This window comes from Martes martes (genome assembly GCF_963455335.1).
Source record: "Martes martes genome assembly, chromosome: 16".
Taxonomy (NCBI): domain Eukaryota; kingdom Metazoa; phylum Chordata; class Mammalia; order Carnivora; family Mustelidae; genus Martes; species Martes martes.
In genome coordinates this window covers 58,958,900-58,980,710 of record NC_137904.1, presented here as the reverse complement: position 1 = coordinate 58,980,710, position 21,811 = coordinate 58,958,900, and the positions used below count along the sequence as shown (strand labels likewise).

General features: G+C 55.4%; 2 protein-coding genes across 10 annotated transcripts in view; one reads left to right on the top strand and one right to left on the bottom strand.

Annotated features, from left to right (window-relative positions):
* TMEM104 (transmembrane protein 104) overlaps positions 1-15,293 on the bottom strand; it is a 51,012-nt gene extending 35,719 nt beyond the window's left edge. For both annotated transcript variants that reach the window (XM_080827578.1, XM_080827579.1), the window contains exons 1-6: positions 15,209-15,293; positions 14,442-14,570; positions 6,848-6,969; positions 4,335-4,416; positions 3,764-3,860; positions 3,165-3,245 (exon numbers count right to left, since the gene is read on the bottom strand). In XM_080827578.1, the coding sequence (XP_080683704.1) occupies positions 3,165-3,245; positions 3,764-3,860; positions 4,335-4,416; positions 6,848-6,969; positions 14,442-14,486 (427 nt within the window). In that variant the 5' untranslated portion in view covers positions 14,487-14,570; positions 15,209-15,293. The remainder of the gene's footprint in view (positions 1-3,164; positions 3,246-3,763; positions 3,861-4,334; positions 4,417-6,847; positions 6,970-14,441; positions 14,571-15,208) is intronic.
* Positions 15,294-15,400: 107 nt separating this feature from the next.
* On the top strand, positions 15,401-20,248 carry NAT9 (N-acetyltransferase 9). 8 transcript variants are annotated; one of them, XM_080827266.1, is made up of 7 exons: positions 15,401-15,453; positions 16,137-16,222; positions 17,932-18,041; positions 18,594-18,737; positions 19,267-19,326; positions 19,531-19,625; positions 19,737-20,248. In XM_080827266.1, exons 2-7 carry the CDS (start codon positions 16,146-16,148, stop codon positions 19,869-19,871), a joined length of 621 nt encoding a protein of 206 aa, XP_080683392.1. In that variant the 5' UTR covers positions 15,401-15,453; positions 16,137-16,145; the 3' UTR covers positions 19,872-20,248. The 8 variants fall into 8 exon arrangements, with proteins under 8 accessions (XP_080683392.1, XP_080683394.1, XP_080683390.1 ...); XM_080827268.1 differs by having other exon boundaries at positions 15,430-15,498; XM_080827264.1 differs by having other exon boundaries at positions 15,432-15,508.
* Positions 20,249-21,811: the final 1,563 nt, after the last annotated feature.

The window sequence follows — 21,811 nt, the reverse complement described above, 5'->3', positions numbered from 1 at the left end:
GATGGTCACCTCAGAGAGGCAAAGTGCAGCTGGAGTCCTCAGAGGCTCCGAACTCGGGCAGGTGCAGGGCAGCGTGAGGCAGGGGGCCGGCTGGGGAGGGTCGGAGGGGCCTTCACGCTTGGGACAGGCTGCCTGGGCAGGAGGAGGAGTGAGACCCTGAGCCCGAGGGTGCCTGGGCCCCGGCCCTGTTCACAGCCACCCAGGACTCTACGAGAAAGGCTGGTACCGAGGCCCTGAAAAGCAAAGAGAACCAAAAACGGTTCAGCTTTTGAAGCTGAAATCAAGAGGGTAAAAGCCCCTGATTTCCAAAGACTAAGTGCCTCATTCGGGGTCTGACGGATCACCAAGCCCCGGGTGGGACTGGGGTGCTGGTGACTGAGGGGGCAGCAGGCGGGGGCGCTCAGGACGAGCTCACGGTCAGAACGTGTGCCAGGGAGGACGCTGCCTTTGGAAGGTGCCCGTGGAAGCAAACCCGGCTCCCTCCTCCCTCGAGTGCTGGAGACACTGACTCCGGCCCCAGTGCCACCGACCGACCTCGCTTCCTGGCCAAGGTCAGTCCCTGACCATCTCCCGTCCTGTACAGTGAGGATTCCACCTGTGCTAAATTCCGTCTGTGATACCAGCTTTAAAGACCAGGTGTAACAGCTCTGAAAAAAATGTCCAGGCCCTACAACCTCAGGGTCATGGCCACAGACAGCCTGTCTCAAAGTCCTGTTCAGACTGACTGCTTGTGTTTGATGTCACGGGTCTCAAGCTCCTGGCTTCTCTGAGAACAGAAAGAAAAATGAAGTGACAGGTCCCTTCTAATCCTGGTGGCTCAGAAGAGCCTCTAGGGTCCCCAAGGGGAAAGCTGGGGACATGTTCCTTCTGGGCTATTTGAGGTCAGCTCTGCTCCGAGGAGTCTGGGGGAAAAAAGACAAGGGAAATACGGTTCTCGCAAGAACCCCAGAGGCCTCAGATACCACCGATGTCCAAGCTCAGTGTTCCCTGGGGTCGGGCTACCACTCACCCCCCCAGGCCCCAGGTACAACCTGTGTCCAGCTTGTCTTTCTGCTCTGATGCCAATGCTCTCCGCAGCGAGGCACTGCCCCCTCCCCACGCCCCCTCCCCTCCACTCGCCTGTGACTGCAGTGTCAGCTCTGTTTATAAACTGCCATTGGCCCTCCCTGATCAATAAATTTCATTACTAGACACAAAACGGGAGGATCAATGAGCTTCCTGAGAAGACAGCAATGACGACGCCTGGCATTGCTAGCCACAAGAAGTGAGCCAGGACCCCAGGGGGCTTGTTGGGGAGGGTGGCAGTCCTTCCAAAGAGAACGACCCTCGATTTAGGAATAGGGCAGAGTGGTGGGTTTCACCTGAGAGTGACTCTGCCTCGCCACCCCCACCAGGGGCATCTGACAATGTCTGAGGACGTCCTGGCTGTCACGATGGGGAGGTGCTACGGGCACCTAATGGGCGGAGGCCCAGGGTGCTGCTCAGCCTCCCACAACACACAGGACGGGCCCCATGACAAAGAACGAGCCAGATGTCAACAGTGCCAGGTGTGGGAAACCCTCAGCAGAGAAGGTGTCCCGAGGGTGAGGCTACTCTCATACAAGTGTGCTCCTTTTTTATTAGATTTGGGTGAACTAGAAGTCTAGTCTGTAAGGGGAGGAGGAAAAAAACCCCAACAAAACAAAAACCCACTGGTTCCCAGAATTGTTAAAGAAATCAGGACAGACTGGGGGCACCTGGGTGGCTCAGTCGTTAAGCGTCTGCCTTTGGCTCAGGTCATGATCCCAGGGTCCTGGGATCCAGCCCCGAATCAGGCTTCCTGCTCAGCAGGGAGTCTGCTTCCCCCACCCCCGCCCCGACTTGTGTTCCCTCTCTGTCTCTCTCTGTCAAATAAATAAAATCTTTAAAAAAAAAGAAAGAAAGAAATCGGGACAGACTGTAAAACACGCTAATCGGAAAGGAGGTTTCAAAGCTGTATGTCCTCTCTCCAATGTACGTCTTCCTTCCAAAGCCCACATTTGGAGGGGGATGGCATGCGGCTGCCAGGAGGAAATGTTTATGCTCTTATCTTCATCTAATGAGATAGGGAGAGAGGGAAAACACGGACGGGCTGCACACACCAATCTGGTCTTCATGGATTCTGGAACCCTCTGTGAGGCTGGTAGGAAGGGTGGGACCCAAACCCTCAGACAGTCTTTGGCTGATGATCATTCTCTTCCGGACTGGACGGTCAAATCACACCACCAGTGATAAACCGAATGCTTAATGTCCTGAGAAGCAGTCCGGAAGACTCTGGTTTCTACGGTCCCCCAGGCTTCGAGTTACTGCAGCCACATTCAAGACTAGAAAGAGCCAGGGGAGATGCTACCCTTGCATACAAGGGGCTGTGACAAAGGGACAGAAAACCTCCCAAAGAGAAGACTCTTACAGAGACGAGGATTTACTGAGATCGGTCTATCTGTGAAGGGGAAACGGGCAGGTTTGGGCACTAAGAAGCTAAGCTCTTAAACAGCTCATCTTCCCAAAGAACAACATTTGCCGTGGAGGTACACAGCGTTGTCACTAAACATTAGGGCTGGGGCAGGGGGGCCTTCTCAGCCACAGGCGATGCCGCTAAGGAGCAGGTGGGGTGGCGAGGGCTCCTAGTAGGTGCCCAGACAGCAAGCCGCGCGTGGACTCCTTGCGCCCTCTGCTGGCCACCAGGGCACATGAGACGGAAAATGAGAGCGAGAAACAGGTACGCACACACAGGGGAGGGCACGGTGTAGCCTACCACTGTCAGAGGTGCCTGCCCTGCAGTGTCCTGGCCTGAATCGTCCGCAAGAAAAGGGAGACAAGTCAGAAGCAGTCAAGCAAGAGGCACAAAGCTGCCGGCCGGCTCCACTGGGTTCCCTCCTTGAGAAGCTGCTCAGGATTCCTGACCTCTACAAGCAGGAGGAGCCTAGTCTCGGCCTCTCTCCTCCCCGCGCTGATGAACCGGGCAGGATGCAGGAAAGCAAGGTGAGTGGTTCAGCCCTCTCTCGAGGCAGCTGCTCGCGAGGGCGGGGGCGGTGGGGCGCAGACAGTCCGCTCCCCTGCTCCCTGCCCCACCCCCAGCCGTCAAGGTCTGTCGGGAAGTACCCGCCAAGCTTTGCCCTCGCCCCACCTTGAGAAAGAACTCATACCTTTATTGAAGAACATGGAGGCCATCTGTCCCATTTCCACCCGGTCTGTGATTTCAAAAAGGTTCAGAGATCCACGTCTCTCTGTGGAGCCAAACAGACAAGGAAGAAGAAGCGGTTTTCATTCGGAAAAGCTCCCAGAGGAGGTGCTGAGCTCACTAAATTTCCAGAGTAAGGAAATCCTGAAGCATTTCAAATTCTTGTGAAAACTTCTCATGTCTCCTACTTGAAATATTTTAAAACAGTCTACAGAAAGGGATCCCAGGGATGCTTGCTATGGGAGGAGGTGTGGCGGGGCTGGAGCTTGGACACCTGGCCCTGACTTGCTGGGTGGGACCGGGGAGGGGACCACGGTGGGACGGGAGGACGAAGTGAGCCACCCCACATATATTTGAGCTTCCAGTGTGCCCCGGGCGCTGAGGTAAGTAACTTGCCCAAGCTGCAAACGTCAGCAAGTGGGGGAGCCAGCAGGGTGAAGCCTGCACCCCAGGCTCGCGCTCTGGCCAGAGGGTCTGCGCAGAGACTCCCTGTCCTCTCTATGAAGAAAGGGAACCCTGTGGACCAGAGGGAGGTGCCTGCCTGTCCAGAACCCCAAGACTTACGCACTGACAGGATGGGCCGTTTCTCTGCTCGCTCATAGTTGTCCTGGACAAGGACATCACTGTCGGAGGCCGTGGAAGAGTCGTCATCTTCCTCCTCCTAGGAGGGGTGGGGCAGGAGGGGGAACAAACAAGGAAGAAGGGGGAGGGGCACATATAACACTCCAGAAAACCCATGGAAAATTGCAGAACCCATTTCCTTTGTTATTTCTTTCCAGAAGGTGTCTGACTGGCTCCCCCCCCAGCACCTCCACGCTATCTGACCGGGGGCCCCCCAGCACCGCCACGCTGCCATGCTAGGAGGTGTGGACACTCAGATGTCAGGTCTGAAGCTGCAGCACAGTTCTGGGGTTCAGAATGATGAGTGAGCTCAAGGTAAGGGTTCAAGGGACCCATGACATGACGCTGAGAGCAGAGGCTGCATCTTTTTGCTAAGCTATGTGGCTGTCAAGCCTTGGCTCCGGGACAGGGGTCTCGGAGTGGTGCTGGGCGGGAAAGAACTGGGCCCCCAGGGCCGCCCGTCCTGGCACAGCGCACCGCAGGCACCGCCCGGAGACAAGGACAATACACACACCTGGTGGTTTTCCATCCTCTTCCAGTGGAGCTGAGCGTTGGCTGCCGCCATGGCCTCTACCACGAAGGTAGTCGTCACGAAGCTGCGGGGCAGGGCCACGCGGGAATTGCCAAAGGCAGGTAGGGGTTGGGGGTGGTACAATGAAACAGGAAAAACCATTTTAAGACCTGACCAGACCGGCAAGCCTAAAGCGTTCTCTCTTCTGAGAGCTGTTCCCTGGGGACCTTTGAGATGCATCTGACCTGATAAAATGCGTGTGCACGTGACGCCGGGCGCGCTTGCCTTGATGGCCCTGTCTACGTTTAGAATGTGACTGGATGCCCGGGAGAGAGGGGTGTGCAACAGGGGTGGGGGGGGCAGAGTGTGAGCCTGGGGGAAGGGGGGTGTGGGGCGATGCGATACCACACACCAAGAAGGGGCCTGCTGGGGGCAGAGCGGGGAGGCGGCCGATTCCCAGGGGCTTCTGAAAGCCGCAGGGCAGCGGGCAGCTCTCACCGCTCCTTGCTGGGACCCAGAGAGTGGTCCGCTCCCAGTGACAGGCACTAGCCGACGGAGCGCAAGCGTGGGTAACTGAAAAGGGACATTTGGCTCCAGAATGTGCCTTTTTTGGCAGTACCTTTGCTTTCCTCATAATCTAGATAATGGAAAAGTAAGCTTGCATTTTTATGGCTTGAACTGAAAGGGACACTGGGACGTGGCAGCAGACATTAGTTGAGGGGTCACACTGGAGTGAAAAGCGTCTTCACTCTTCCTCTCAGCGAAGCTGGAGAGGCCCAGACGTCAGCCAGAGAGCACGGGGCTCCAGTCAGCAGGGCTGCTGTCCGTAAACCCGTCCCTCTCTGCCGAACCCCGGCAGCACAGTCTCCTTCTCGAGACTTCACCCCAGCCCTCCTCGAGCTCCCTCACCTGCCGCATGCTGACTGCTCAGCCCACACCCACTCCATCTTGGGGGCTGGAGGGCAGCTGGCTCTGAAACTCCCATTCCAGTGCCTTGGCACCTTCTAGAAAGGTTTCTCATTATCTTGCTTAAGTGACCATTTTAAGGACTTTAGATTTTCCCTTTTTTTGCAAGTAAAACTGGAATCAATCTTAGTTAAGGCGTAAAGAGGCTTCTCGTGGTTCCATGAAGCCAACTCATCGATCATGTTCAAATATTAATGGGTTGAGCAGGGAGGGGACACGGCAGGCCCTACCTGGGGGCCCCCAATAATTACTTCCCATTCAGACGGCTGCCTGTGCTGAAGGTCCTTTAAAGGGGACACCAGAGCCACAGAAGGACGAGGACTTCTAGGCTCTTGGCTGCCAGGACCCGCAGGACGTAATGAGCCAACAGTACCCCAAGGATGGCCACAAAACTCCCAAAAGAAATGGGGTGCAGGAACAGAGAAATGTGGGTGTTCTCCTAGCCCATTCAGCCTCTTCGAGGTTCTCATTGGCCTCAACTATAGCCCGTGTGTCATCCTTCCCAGAGCACCCCTCCTTCCTCCTTCCCGTCTGCCGAAATGCTGCCCTCTGAGACCACCGACCACCTGCCGAAAACTGCCACGGCCCCCACCTCCTCTAAGCCTCACCCCGCCATGCTTTGTAGCGTTTTTTCCACATCACCCATCACCTTCCAACTTACTCTACAACTCTGTTACTATCTCCACTCCTTACATCTCCACAGAGAGAGGAAAGTCTTGAAAGCAGTGATCTTTGTTCTGTTCACCTAAAAACAGTGCCTGGTGTCACCTCTCCCAGGGGATGTGCCCCTGGGGTGTGTTTCCAGGTGTTCCCTCGCCTCTCTGGAGGCTCATGGATTTGTACCTGGAAACACATAGTCCTAAATCCCTTACGGGCCCAGGGTACTTGCTGAATGAATTCCCACTTCCACGCAGAATCCCTGGGAGGAAACTCAAGTAGGCTCTCCCCTCTGGGGAGCACAGCCGGAGGACCCCACACACGCGGCTCAAGGAGCAGGAGCCCCTGAAAGGTTGGGAAGGCTCTGGGCACCTGTTTGCTGCCAGGCACGAGGTGAGGCTAACCGTTGATTACGTGTGCACCTGTGTGCTTGCCACCGACTCCGTGGACTGCTTTAAGCGAGTTCTAAATTCCGCACCGACTCCCCTTATCACCGCAGACATTCGTCCCATCTTTTTCTGGGGCTAGGTGGTATTTTCTCGGAGAACAAAAATTAACGGTACCATTAAGAAAGTATACAACCGGGGCAGTCAACCAGCTGGGGAAGCAATGTGAGCATCACGCGGAACATTCCACAGCCTGGTCAGACGGCTGGACTCTTAACTGATCAGGCTGTGTGACTGTCCTGCTAGCACGAGACCTGGAGACCTTTGTGTCTCCTTTCCGGTTGCTGGGCCACCCTGGTTGGGATTCGCTGGGGACATCTGGCTGCCCCCACAGGCACGCTTCCTCGTGTTAATGAAGAGAAGTCAGGGCTCCCTGGGCAGGCTTCTCCCGCTACAACCCGCCCCCCCCCCCGCCCCGCCACCACCCGCCGCGTGCCAGCCTCTTACCTCATGAAGCCCAGGAACACCAGCAGGACCAGGCTGACCAGCCACCCCGCGGTGGCAAAGGCCTTGGGCATGGTGAGCGCACCTGTGCCCACGATGAGGTTGAACATGTACACCAGCCCCACCTGGAAGCAACAGAAGTGACAGTCACGCCCCCAGAGGGATCAACTCCCAAAGACGAGCCTGGTGACAGCCAGACTGGAGGCAGGGAGGCCAGACTTGAGCTGGGGAAGCGGGTCGGAAGGCAGAATTCCGCCTAGGTTCAAAGGAGGTGCGCTCTGCCACTGGCTGCTAGGGAAGCGAACGTCAACACTTCAAGGGCTCGGGTCCCACATTCCGTCGCTCTTCCCAAGGTGTCTCTGCTGATCAGGTTCCTTCTCCGCTTCCGCTGTCACCACCCCACCACCTTGTCTTTTCCTATTATTCAAACTGTGCCGTGGATGTTAGCTCCCTGCCCAACCAGGCTGGAGGCTTCCGGAGGACACAGAGCCACATCGGGGGACTGGCACAAGGAGGAACCTAGTGCTGACCTACAGAAACCTCCACTCTTCCCAGACCTCTGAGCACGTGACCCGACCCTGTTCCCCACCCATTCTTGCCATCGTCCTGGATGTTGACATTCACGCTGCTTCCTTTCCCCCACCATCCTCCCTACTCCCTAACTTCAGGGATTTTTATGAAAACTGAGATATAATTCACATGCCATAAAATTCACTCTTTAAAGTTATTTGCAAACGACACAGCTGATAAAGGATTAGTATCCGAAGTACATAAAGAATTCATACAATTCAACAGCTAAATAATAAATAATCCCATAAGAAAAATGGAGAGAAGTCATGGGCAGACATTTGTCCAAAGACATATAGATGACCATGAGACAAAAGAAAAGATGCTCAACGTCACTTATCATTGGGGAAATGCAAATCAAAACCACAACGAACGATCACCTCACACCTGTCAGAATGGCTGAAATCAGCAACACAGGAAACGACAGGTGTTGGTGAGGATGTAGAGAAAGGGGAACCCTTGTGCACAGCTGGTGGGAATGCAAAGTGGTGTAGCCACTGGGGAAGACAGTATGGAGGTGCCTCCAAAAGTTAGCAAGAGGGGCGCCTGGGAGGCTCAGTGGGTTAAGCCACTGCCTTCGGGTCGGGTCACGATCTCAGGGTTCTGGGATCGAGCCCCGCATCGGGCTCTCTGCTCAGCAGGGAGCCTGCTTCCCCCTTCTCTCTCTGCCTGCCTCTCTGCCTATTTGTGATCTCTCTCTCTGTCAAATAAATAAATAAAAATCTTAAAAAAAAAAAAGTTAGCAAGAGAACTATACTATTATCTGGTAATTACACTCCTGGGTATTTACTCCCCAATACAAAAATACTAATTCAAAGGGATGCATGCACCCCTATGCTTATAGCAGGATTATCTATGACAGCCAAATTATGGAAGCAGCCCAGGTGGCCACTGACAAATGAACGGATAAACAAGAAATGGTACAGATGTACAGTGAAACAGTATTCCCATCAAAACCAATGAAATCTTGCTGTTTGCAATGATGTGGCTGGAGCTAGAGAGTATAACGCTAAGCAGTGGAAGTCAGAGAAAGACAAATGACACAGGATTTCACTCATGGGGAATTTCAGAAACAAAGGGGGAAAAAAAGAGAGGGAGGGAGGGAGGGAGGGAGAGACCGACAAATGAAGGAATGGACTCTTAACGACAGAGAACACACTGATGGTCACCAGAGGGGCAGTGGGCCGGGGACTGGACGAGACAGGTGAAGGGGACGAAGAGCACGCCGGTCTCGGGAGCACTAGTGGCGCCCAGCACTGCTGAGTCACTGTACTCGACACCTGAAACTGACAGAGCACTGAATGTTGACTACGCTGGAATTAAAACTAAAAACTCAATAAAAAAGTTCCTTCCAAGGACACAGTTCAGGGGTTTGTTTCTAGCACAGTCACAAGCTGTACAACCAGCAGCACCACCGAATTCCACTTTGTCGCCCCAAAAAGCGAGCAGCTACCCACCAGCAGCGGCTGCCCTGCCCCCGACAACCGGCCTCTGAGCAGAACTGCCAGGTCACTGACCTCAAGTTTTCAACTCTCATTCCTACCAACTCGACTCTAGCAGTTAACTGTCATTTTCTTTTTTTCAAGAGCTCAACCAGGAAACGCCCTTCTCTGAGCTGAAGCCTCCGGAGCCCTGGCCATTCCCGCAGACGCCTGCGGTGGCCCCACCCGCCCACTCCAGCGTCACTTGTGTTCTTTGGCATCATTTATGATGGGCTAGTTCCACCAAGCTCGGTCTACCCCTGCCTCAGTCCCTCCCCTGCCCACCCCCGCCCCCCAGGCCTTGGATGGACCTGGCACCTGAGTCCTCTGCTCCCTATACAAAGATGCTAAAAGTTCCTGGAAACTTTCTTTTTCTTTCTTTCTTTCTTTTTTTTTTTTTTTTTAAACTAGAATGACTGGTCCCACAACAAACGAATGGTTCCCTCACCTGTGCTCTGCCAGCATCAGACTGTGTTTATTCCACCCCAGACTTCTCGGCATCTCCCACAAGAAACCATCAAACCTCACTCTTCGTGCCCCAAGCCCCGACCCCACCGCTCTCAGCCGAAGGCTGTGTCCCATGTTATGGGGGTAACTGAGGCCATCTGACGTGCCCTGCCCATGCCCCATTCCCCCCTTGCTCAAAAATCAGGGTCCGCATCCTCCCAACCCCCTCCCTGCCGGTGGGAAACCTGTGTCTTTCCTCCTGGGGGACTCTAAGCCCTGCATCCAAACTTCTGGGCTCAGTCCTTCTTTCTGGAATCTTCCTCCTGCCAGCTCTTCCCCTCTGCCTACAAGCGTCCTTGACACCTTTGAAACACAATTCTCTTATTTCTCTTAACCAAACTCATTGGAGTAGCTACCTACTTCCCCTGCCTTTGTTTCTAAGTTTCTGTACTTTGTGGTTTCCATCCCAGAGCTCTTCTGAAACTACATTCTTCAAAATCACCAGTGACCTCCTATTTACCTAATCCAATGGCTTTCGTAGTCTTTATTCCTTCTTATACTCTGACGTAAGCGGTCTCTTTTCCTCTCTCCTCGTTTTCCCCCTCAGCCACTTCACTCAGTGCTGAGGCTTTAACTACCATGGCTGGACAGAGGGCCACCGGACCTTTCTCCGCACCAGCCTTCCTGCAGACCTCAAACCCACTGTCTGCCAGCCACCCCCGCCTCCTCCCTTCTGCGTATCTCAGCGCTAGCCATTCTCTTTCAGAAGAGGCTTCTCTGGCTATCTCTGGTCCGATTTCCATTTAGTTGCTTTCAGCCTGGACTGGGACAGCCACTTCCTAACTGGGCTCCCTGTGCTCTATGACATCGGCTGACTTAGCTAGCTTTTCTGTTAAAAACCTGTTTTTGTTAAAAACAACAACACAGGGGCACCTGGGTGGCTCAGTGGGTTAAAGCCTCTGCCTTCAGCTCAGGTCATGATCCCAGGGTCCTGGGATCGAGCCCCGCATCGGGCTCTCTGCTCAGCAGGGAGCTGCTTCCTCCTCTCTCTGCCTGCCTCTCTGCCTACTTGTGATCTCTGTCTGTCAAATAAGTAAAATCTTAAAACAACAACAACAACAACAACAACACAAACACGTCATCTCTGGGAACACCTACCCATCTCTCATTTTTACTTCCCCGGTCTTAGAAATATACACTTTAATATATTTTTTAAAAATTTCTAAAATAACCATGTACTTTTTTTTTTTTTTAATCAGAAACACAAATTGGGGCCATTTTCCTAACCTCAGTCAGAATTTTTTTATTTTAAATAGAGCTGGGGGGAGAAGTGATTAGGGAGGGCCAGACTTCCAGGCAGGTGCTGAAGAGCGCATCTGAGTGCTGGACAGGAAGGTATCCCGTGGACGGGAAAGAGCTCTGCCCACTGTCCATTTACTCTTGGCAGAGGGCACCCACCCCCTGCCCCCTGCCCAGCCCCTCAAATCGCACCCAACACTCGGACACATTCTAATGCTGCTTCCACCACAAAACCCTTCCAGTCCTGCTCCCCTCTTTTGAACCCTGGAACAAGAACATTTATGTCCTAGTTTGGGTTTTCAGGGTTATCTTTTCCCCACTGCCCCCTGTGAGGCTCCCTGTGGCCCGTGTGTCACTTCTCAGGGTGGGTGGCATACAGTCTCCAGCTAGGAATCCTCCGCCGAGCTGACTGGACCTGGCCAGGTCTTCTCTGACGTAAGTCCCAGTCTTTGTCCCGTTTTAAACATCACAGTCCCCGTTTGATCCCACAGACAGATCCCAAAAGGATTAAAACAAGCTTGAACCGTGTCCCTACAGCTCCCTGCGGCTTTGTTCTCCGCGTATCGCTTTTCTGAGCAGTAACATTTAAGAAGGGTGGACCCTTTCTCTTTATGGAAAATGGCCCCAGTGAAGGTTCTCGTGATGCAAGCAAGGAGAAAGTGATGGTTCTTAGCCAAAAGTTTTATAAGGAAATGAAACAGTACAAGAGGCATCTGTGAATACAGTGATGCCTAAAGGTCTTGCGATGGAAAGGTCAAGGGTCCATCACACAGCCCAGCCTCAGCACTTCTGACATTTGGGGCCAGATGTGGTGGGGCCGTCCTGTGGACTGTAGGATGTTAGCAGCATCCCCGGCCTCTACTGACTAGGTTCCAGTACCACCCAACCTTGCACCTGTGTTGTGATGGTCACAGATGTCTCTGGACATAGCCAAATGTCCTGGGGTGGGGTGTGTGTGTGTGTGTGTGTGTGTGTGTATGGTGGGGGGGGGCAAGACTGCCACCAGCTGAGAACCACTGAGAACCACCGGGGATAAACACAGTGAAATAAACACACTCTCAATGGACACTTCAGGTAAGTCTCAGTGCAAAAGATCTTTCAAGAACTTGAAGAAGCTAACCGGGGACGGACAGTTGGGAGCAGAAATGGATAATCACATTTGTCTTATGCCGTCACTCTTTTTTAGTTTCAAAGTAAGAACTCAGGGCCTAGTGGGGCTCTGGGAACCCTGTAGGGTAACGTGAGACTTCTTCACCTCCCTGGTGAGAGTTAAAGCCACTCGACCTTCAACAACGGTGCCGGTGTGGACCCATTATGAGGGCTATGGAGGCGAGTCGGAGCTGAGCCACAGCAGGTCAAAGGCAGCTGTGGGGGCGGGAGGAGGGGGAGGAAGGAGACGGTCTCTCCTGCCAGTTGTGTGGGGACTACCTCCTGGAAGGTGTGGCCGAGAGCAGAAGAATCAAGCCCCCTGCAGGCCGAAGTGCCTCCTCCCGTTCTCCCCCACTCCCTTGGATGGCGGACCTGCGCCCCGTGCTTAGGGAGCTCAGTGCAGCGTTCCTGCTGCCTTTCCTCCCACCCAGCGGGCTCACCCACAGATGGGCGTGAGGCGGGCGACACGGGCGGTTTTCGTCCGCTTCCCCAGTGACAGTTGTTAAAGGAAACAGAAGGCAGCAGAGATGCGGAAGCAATGACTAGGATCTGAGGCTGTGAAACGAGTGACCTTTCCTTCGAAAGCAACGGCAACGATCTTTGACAAGACTGGGCTGGCAGGGCCCTCGGCAGCCCACGTCGTCCTCTATTTGGGTCCCATAATCCCTGCAGCCCTGAGCTGTTCCTGGTCCCCGTACACAGGGAACCCAGACATGCCTGTTCTGGGATCACTTCCAGGGGGACGTGCGGGCCTGAACCATGCTGTGAGCCCAGCGCTGCCACTGAGAGGGCCTGTCGCCAGAGTCCCATGACGCTGGCCTGCCCACTGCACACAATTTACACAGAATAATGCAAGCTAAGGCAGACATCCCGGACGCCCCTGAAGAGGAAAAGAGCGGACAACAGGGCAACACTGAGGTAGGAGAGGGGCTTTGCGTTGGGAATAACGCCCATCATGGGCTGATGCACCTCCATGAACCAAGTAAGTGCTCAGTGTCTCGGTTTCCCAGGACCTGGAGAGCAGGTCCGGGCTGCACTGCACTGAGCAGGGGACTCAGAGCAGTGTCTGTAGTGAAGTGAGTTCCACCATTTTCCTGGGCTCAGCGGAGGGTGAACCTATGCCCTTCTCCTGGTCTCACAAGGGATCGAGAACCACTCTCCCTAGGGAAACCTCTGGAAGAAGGCACGGTCTCGCCTCAAAGCCTGACCGCTAACTCCCAGCTAACGCCGCCTCCCCACCCAACCTCTCTACATCTCTCTCCACGGGTAGGGGCAGGATAAGAGAATGCAAGCAGTTGCTTATGGCAAATGCCCAGAGTATGCCCTTAAACACACACCTCAAACGAAACCAAACACACAGGAAAGTTGGGGGTGGGGAGCAGAACCCACTGAGACTTTTAGGCCTCACTGCCTAATTTCCTGTGGGTACATGTGTGAAATGATTAGGCGAATAATTGGGGACCCCAGAAAACTGCATATCAAAGTTTTTTCCTTTCTAAAACCCAGTTACAGAAATAACTCATCTTCTCATCTCTCAACCAATACATGCTCTGAGCAGCAGCAGGGAGGACGGCAACTTGTACGGACGGTGGGGACATTTCACTGCTGATACCAAGAGGAGGCTGTGAGCTGTTAGACAATTCCTCGGATGAAAGGAACACGATTAGATTCAGTCCAAAGTTCAAGAAACACCTTCCCTTGCTAAATTATGGAGAGAAAGGAGTCTCCTTCGGTGCTACACACATAAGACACAGACCCAGCTGGAAGACCGTGATGTCAGAAAGGCTTTCTGCCAGCTGTTTTCTGAGATGCTCCTTATCGATCGCGCCACAGCTCCAGAGTCCGTGAGGTCAGCAGAGACAAAGCAGGGATTCCCAGACTAGGAACTAAGTGCATAGCGGGGCAACTGCTTAAGGTTAGGTAAATTCTAGAAAGAGGGCTTTTGTTACTTCAGGCAGGGTTGCTAAGTATCCCTGGGATACTTAGTAGCACCATGAGTCAATCACTTGATTATTCTAATCCTCCAGCTAGGTATCCGGCAAGAGAACTCTGTGATGTAACCAGGACCAATCTTTCATTACACAAAGAAGATACACTGAGCACACCTGTGGGAGGTGGGGGTGTGTGTGTGGGGGGAGGGACACAGACCCAACACAGTAAGAAATCAATCCTTCTAATTGTTCTAATTACAGACTCCAGCAAACTGCACTTGGAAGTCTCTGCACGCTTTCTCTGCCTCTTACGCCATCCAAGACCATAAAAGTTGCACAACTGACAACTCAGCTGGCAACCAAAGTGCTTTCAAACTGCTGAGATGGGCAAAGCCAGAGTCAACAGCTGTCAATCACCATCCCTGAGCAGCAGCACAGTTTACAAGTGCTGGTGGCCCCGACATCAAGATCACAAGGAATCAGCTTTGTTTCCTTGACCACACACTCTGACCAGCATCCAACACGTGAACAAACTCTCATCACATGCTCTGAGCCAGGACAGCAGCAATATGGCTGTAGCCAAATGGCGTTCCCCTCCCTGGCTTTCCCCAGGGCCTCAAAGCAGCTGTCCTCTGTAGTACGGTCCAGGAAGCACGGTGCTTCTCTAGGATCCCGTGGCAACGACGTGGGTAAAGTAAAACAGGTTCTAAAAGTAAAACTCACGTAGGGAGAATAGAGCTCCCCAGTCTCTGTGATTTCACCGGCCATTTCCAAAAGTGAAGAAGGGTCGCTCGGCAGCCGGGAGTCCTCAGGTTCCTTCCCTGCCGGGGCGGCGGCTGCTGCTGTGGCTCCCTATGGGGAGAGAGAGCAGACTTCCAACTTTCTGACAGGTGTCGCTGGCGTGGGGGGCCGGTTCTGGAGAGCAGCCTCCCACCCCCCCGCCAGCTACTTTTATTACAGACATGGCCTCAATGCCTGCCATGAGACTGTCCTGGAAGACAGACCTGGGTGGTTTCCTCTAACTTTTCCCTTGCTGTTCGGTGCATGAAGGAATTCAATGCCCCTCAGACTCCAAGTGATAGAAGGAGACTCGCAAGCCACTAAGTCGCCCTCGCCACGAGCATCCCCTCTGTCACTCTGTGGGGGCATCCACATTCCATGCCAGGAACGGCGAGCTCACTACCACACATTGCAGTCCAACTAACTGTCACCTCCGCCTAGGGCAACAAACTTGTTTGCTTAGGGCTGGGGCTTGCCCAGGTCGCTCTCCAACCCAATCCCTTGCTTCTAAACCTCTCCTTTTTAACGGGGCCTCCATTCCCTACCCCCCAACCTGTTTTCTGCCCTGCCTTCGGGCTCCCCAGCCTCAAGCCTCCCTCTCTTCTAAAGGGCCCCGCTCCGAGCCTTTCCCCAACTTCTTCCTCCCTCCCGGAGCAGCCCCGAACCTGGCGCCGCCCAAGCCCATGCCACCCTCCCGTCCAGCCGGACACCTGCGCCCCGGCTCGCTCCGGGCCGCCGCGGCCGCCGCCGTCTCCCGCCCCTCCGCCGCCGCCGGCTCCAGCTGTCCCGCACCAGCGCCCACAGCGCGCATGCGCCCGCGCCCGGAGTCCACCTTGCCCGTACGCGCCCTGGGCGGGACGGAGCGCGCTGATTGGGCGCCTCGCGGAGGCGGGACCGGGATTGGGCCGGGGCGGCTGCCGTCTGCGTGGCGGAAACGGGGGAGGGGCACTCCCAGGCGCGTGCGGGAAGGGGGCCGCGGGTCGGAGGGCAAGCGGGGCAGGTCGGAAGAGGTGGTTCGCCGGGTCTGCTGGGGACTACTTGGTCGGCGGGGCGTGGGTGTGAGCTGAACCGCTCCGGGACCCCGGCGGTTCGGGTGATCGAGGAGAGGAGCCTACTTGTCCACACAAAGGGGAGGGGACTGAGAACTGAAGCCTGGGAGCGGCCGGGTTAGACCTGGCTTGGTGGGTGGGGAGGAGAGAGGGCCCGAGACCGGCGCCTGGGCTGGTCGCGGGGAAGAGGGGCTGGAAATAGGCTTGAAGCGGGACGGAAGGTTGATCCTGGGGTGGAGCCTCGCGACAGGGGCACGTGATGGGAGCTTTGGGGTTAAGTCTTGGCGCTTGGGTTTGAGGCTTCGTAGTTCAGCGAGTTGGGATGGAAGGGGGCACGCAGAAATGGCAGCTCAGGCTTAGTCCCTTGAGGTGCGACGCAAGGATTTTGTAATTTTCTTTAACTCGCCGTCTTCCCCTTCTCGCAAGGGGTCTAGAGTCCGTGTTCTCTGCAATGTTTGGAAAGAAAGAAGGACCACGGTTCTTCTGACAACTTAGCTCCCGGAGGCATTTAGCGAAGTAGAGGCCCGGGGCTCCCACCCTAGGGGGAGGAAACACCGGGTCCTGAAGTGTTTGCCCTCCCCTCCTGCAGGTCGCTACCATGAGATTAAATGAGAACACCTTGCTGCTGGGGAAGAAGGTGGTGCTGGTACCTTACACCGCAGAGCACGTGCCTAGGTAACAGTCCACCTAACATGGGATGCAAACTCCTCTCCCAGGATGTAGCAAGGAGGGTCAGCCTTCCTCATCCCAAATCCTAGAGTCTGTTTGCTCTGGGAAGCGGAAACATTGCTGTGAGAAGTCATTACAGAAAGAAGCGAGCACTGAAGCAGAGGTTGAGGACTTCAGCAACCCCTCCCCTGGCATTTCCCTTCCATCCTTTCAGTTTCCGTTTTGGACTTTCTTCGGGGAATGATTTTATGTAAACTAAATGGGTGTAAGAAAAGAAACTGCGTAATTGTAAATTAGTGACATTTCTCTGTTGCCAGTGAATATGCTTAGTTCTTTCTTTATTTTTTTTTTAAGATTTATTTATTTTAGAGCGAGTGGGATTGGGGGAGGGGGGCAGAGGGAGAAAGAATCCTGAAGTAACCTCCCCATGGAGCAGGGAGCCAGATGCAGGGCTCGACCCCAGGGCCATGACCGGAGCCGAAGGCAGATGCTTAATGACTGAGCCACCCAGGCGCCCTGATATGCTCAGTTCTTGAAGCCATGACTGTATCTTGTCATAAAACTGAGCTGATAGGTTGTTCTGACGTTTGCTGTTCTGAAAGGCCAGAGCTGAGTCTCAGGGTGGGACTTCCGCCAGGGCAGCTGGCAAACGTCTGGATGGTGGTGATGTAGGGGTGTACTCTCTCCTTGTAGTTTTTCTTTTTTAAAAGATTTATTTGAGAGAGAGAGCAAGCGCGTGCACACAAGTGGGGGGTGGAGGGAGGGGCGGAGGGAAGGGAGGAGTAGGCTCTTTGCTGAGCAGGGAGCCCACTCAGGGCTCGATTGGGCTCTATTTCAGGACCCCAGGATCATGACCTGAGCTGAAGGCAGACACTTAACTCAGCCACCCAGGCACCCCTGTAGGTTTTTCTTTTGGGGGGGGGTTCCAGTCTGGCCTTTGTGGAGGCATGTCCAGCTGTCTTTACAGCTTGCCATAGACTTTTGCTCAGGAATTTGAGGAATGTTTGACTTAAGACTACTCCTCCCTCACTGACCCCTGAGACAGGATGGGAAGCTGGAGAGACAGAATGGACCCCTCCTGCTGTTCTCTTGTAAGACTAGCCTGCTTCTAGGACCTTTTTTTTTTTTTTTTAAAGATTTTATTATTATTTATTTGAGAGAGGGAGATACAGCAAGAGAGGGAACACGAGCAGGGGAAGTGGGAGAGGGAGAAGCAGGCTTCCCACTGAGCAGGGAGCCTAATACGGGGCTCAGTGCCAGGACCCCTGGGATCATGACCTGAGCTGAAGGCAGACGCTTAACGACTGAGCAACCCAGGCGCCCCTGCTTCTAGGGCTTGTGCTTGTGGCCCTTTGCCTTGGCTTTTATAACCCTTTCCTTGTTTTTGGTTTTTGGAGGGAGCGTGCACGAGCGCCAAGTTGTGAGCAGTGGGCGGGGCAGAGGGAGAGAGAGCATCCCAAGCAGTCTCCACGCCCAGCTCTGGGCTGATGCAGGGCTCCGTCTTACAACCCGGAGATCGCGACCTGAGCCGAAATCAGGAGTCGGGCGCTTAACCGACTGAGCCACCCGCACGCCCCTCCTTGGATCTTTCATGAGCCCCGTGTTAGCCCTGTGGGCTGCTGCTTCCTGCCGTCCACTTCTTTATCTCCGAAAATGTCAGACCCTACTCCCGAGTCAGTCCTGCATGGCCAAGGCCGTCCCCCCTGTCTCTGCAGGTACCACGAGTGGATGAGATCAGAGGAGCTGCGGCGTCTGACTGCCTCGGAGCCCCTGACTCTGGAGCAGGAACATTCCATGCAGCGGAGCTGGCGGGAGGACGCGGACAGTGAGGAGCGCAGGCCCTGGGCCGGGCTGGCAGGGGGAGGGCTGGCGCCAGAGGCAAGGCGGGCTCCAGCTTCCCTCCCTTTCTCATTCCAGCCGTGGCCTCCTGGGCCCCAGAAGCTTTGTGAAAAAAAAAAAAAAAGAAAAAACCCTTCCTGAAAAGTCTGGAAGGTGCCAGAAACCACCCTACTCTGATGCCCGTGGAAGCCAGGCCCCATGACCGAGGCTTCTGTCTTTTTTTCCCCCACTCAGAGCATCAGACTTGGAATGATTTTGGAGAAAGTAGAGCGTGTAGGGCTCTGGCTATAACTGGAGGCCCTGCCCCTCACGGGTCCTGCCCAAACACAGTGGTGGTTCCTGCTCTCTGAGAACACAGCTGCTGTTTGGCCTCCATTCTTTCCCGCGTAAGACAAATTTCGGGCTTTGTCATCAGCTAAGGGAAGCTTGGCTCGTTTTCCTCCTGGCCCACTGTGCTCTCCAGTTCTCTGGTTTGGGTAGGAAGACTGTGATCCTTTCCCCTGCTCGGGGAGGGTAACCTTGTCGCCTCCCTCCTCAGAGTGTACGTTCATCGTGCTGGATGCAGAGAAGTGGCAGGCCCGGCCGAGCACCACTGAAGAGAGCTGCATGGCGGGAGACGTAAACCTCTTTCTCACGGATCTGGGGGACCCCTCCCTGGGGGAGATTGAGGTCATGATTGCAGGTTGGTTCTGCCTGGCCCTGCCTTCCCTCCCTTCTGGCCCGTGGAGCTGCTGGACCCTGAGCCGGCCCTCGGCGCGGTGATCCACCCCTGGTCGGCTGCTTTATTCCTGTCTTCTGTTTAGGGGTGAATTTAACCTTTGGTTTGTGGAGCCGGGGGCGGGGAGGTGATCTTCAGGCTTCATGTTGCCCTGTCCCTGCTGGGGGGCTGAGTGCTGAGGACCCTCCCCAGATCTTCCCATGCTGCGGGAGGAGCCCCTCTAGTCCGTGTCTTCCTTGGTCCACGGCCTTCCCCTAAGACTGTCCTGATGAGGCAGGACACTGAGGTTAAAGGGTCGATTTCGGGGTCGAGTTGCTGGGAGCCCTTGTGCGAGTCGTTTCGACTTCTCTTTGTCTATTTCCCTGTCTGCTCAACGGCAGTAATAGCACCAGCCGTGCCAAGTTGAGGATGAACCAAGGTTTGGGCTGCCTCACGGCTGTGCCTACCGTGGAGCGTGGCACGTGCCGCCAGTGACTGCCGTTGTTTCTCCTAGAGCCCAGCTGCAGGCGCAGAGGCTTTGGCACCGAGGCTGTTCTCATGATGATGTCTTATGGTAAGGAAGCCTCAGAGACAGCGGGGAGGTGGCCAGGCCCCAGGTGGGGGGTGGGGCACATTGGGTGGGTGGGACCTTCCTCAGGCCTGAGGGTGGGGACCAGGTGACAGGTGCCTCCACTGCAAAGTGGGAGAGGAGGGGCAGGGGCTGTGAGGGGCTTGCTTCATCCTGTGGTTCGTCCCTCTGTCCCATCTTCTCTGGGAGGAGTGACCAAACTAGGTCTGACCAAATTTGAGGCTAAAATTGGGCAAGGAAATGAACCGAGTATCCGGATGTTCCAGAAGCTTCACTTTGAGCAGGTAAGGATGTTGCTGGTGGAAGGGTGAGGTCTGAGGCAGGTGGTGGGGCCTGGTGGTGCTGGAGCTTGTGGCTGTAGCTTAGCCCCACCCTGCTCTGTCCGGCTCACACAGGTGGCTGTGAGCAGCGTCTTCCAAGAGGTGACGCTCAGGCTGACAATGAACGAGCATGAGCAGCAGTGGCTTCTGGAGCAGACCAGCCACATGGAAGAGAGGTGCTATGGAAATGGGTCGTCAGAGTCCCAGTGACAGCTGGCCTTGTCAGCAGCCGCCCCGTGTGAATGGGGGTGCTGGGACCACACAGAACAGCAGAGCTCTGTAACAGAAGGTGAACTGTTGGGGACTTCAGGGCGCAGTGCACCTGGCCCCTCTGTAGCCTGGGGCTCTCCCTCGGGGGCCTTTTGGACTCTGGGCTGGACCGGCCTTGGCCTCCCTCAGGCTGGCCGTGTGGATGAGTGACTTCGGAGACAGCCCATCCTCCTGGCCAGGCCTGGACTCGGAACCCAGAGTGGACCGCCCGAATCCCCAGGAGGTGGGAGCAGAGGCAACGGGGGGGTGTGGTGAAAGGCAGGCCAGAGGCACCCTGTGGAGGAGGCCCTGGCTGGGAGTAAACCGCCCTGCATGGCACCTTGTCTGGCTTTTTCCCTGGGCCCACGTGCTCTGAGCTTCCAGAGGCCCAGCCTGCAGCGTCCAGCCCGGCGTGGTGGAGGCAGGGCAGGAGGAGCTCAGTCTGCTCTCATCCTGCCAGAAGCAGGCTGCGCGTGATCCCAGAAGTTTGGAAGGGAATGAGCTAGACCCAGACGACAGGTGGCTTAGAATGTGGATGAAACCCTTGTTCTCCCTCCTCTTTTGGGCCCGGGAGTGTTGTGGGTGCAGCTCCCTGTGACTGGAGCTCCCTCTGTTGGTGAACCCTGGAGCCTCTGCTGAGCAGTAAGGGCTGCAGCAGAAACCGCTGGTGTACCTTCCCAAAGGGACCTCTGACCTCCCCACACTCTCCTCCCCGGCCTCTGGGAGCAGCTGCGCCTGACAAATCCACAAGGGGGCGCCAGAGGCACAGGCTTGGGATGGTGGCGGCTGCCCAGCAACGCGACACGGGACATCCCTCAACCCCTACCTGTCCCGTCATAAGTCCTGTGGCGGTTGAGGCCAAACAGGTTTCAAAACGTGGCCAGGGAAGAGACCGTTGAGGGCACCCCATCATCTCGAAGGGAGATAACTTTCAGATGAGTTGCAGTGACGCTGCTTAAGGTAGCAGAGCCAGAACCATGGCTGGGACCATTGGCTCCCAGCATCACCACCCCCTCCCCAACCACCCCGCAGGTGTAGTCCAACACTTCTGTGTGGATGGGAAACTAGAGTCTGACTCTGCTTGCTGAGTACAGACGGTTTGCAGTGTCTGGCCCCTCAGTGATAGTTCTGTCGCTGTACCAGGGGCCCCCAGTTTGGGGAGGGGCCCCTCTGCTGCTCCGTGGAGCAGTCTTCAGGCCTTGCTTACCTGGCAGGGGCTTCTACCAGGGGTCACAGGCCAGAGGCAAAGTTGGGAGTGGGCCAGGACCAAGGCCAGGGTGCTATGAGAAGGTTTTGAATGGTTTCTCTGAAGGCTGGTGGGAATCTAAACTCAGAGGCCAAGGCAGCCCGATGTGACCCAGCTTTCTCCGAACCCCAGGGGCTCCCTGGGTCCTCTTTGGTTAGCGGTCTCCTTGAGCATCAGCTTCCCTTCTGTCCAAGCACCTCCAGACCCGGCAGCCTCAGCCCTTGTGGGCCACCCTGGCAGACGTCCAGGATGGGGCCTCAGGTGCCAGGGGTTGGAGAGACCTGGACCTCTTGAGCAGCAGGGTATTTTGCCCTTGGAAAGCCCCCTCCACCCCACCTGCCACAGAGCGTGTCCTGGACAGCTGCCCTCTGGTCGTGTCCACAGCCAAATAAGATGGAGAATCTGCTGCCAGCCTCGGGTGCTCCTGCACCCCGCGGGCCGCGAGTGGAAGAGACGGAAGCCCCCTCTCAGCATTCTAAACGCAGCTCCTTTGGGGCCTGCACCATTTCTGTGCTCCTGAATCAGAAACTGCATGAAGTCTTCGGAGCATGTGAACCTCCCCTCCCCCTTCGCACCTGAAGGTTTGTTGTGGGGTGGGGGTGGGGGGCAGCCTTTGCATCCATTCAGGAGCTGGGCAGGTCCCACTCTCACGGGA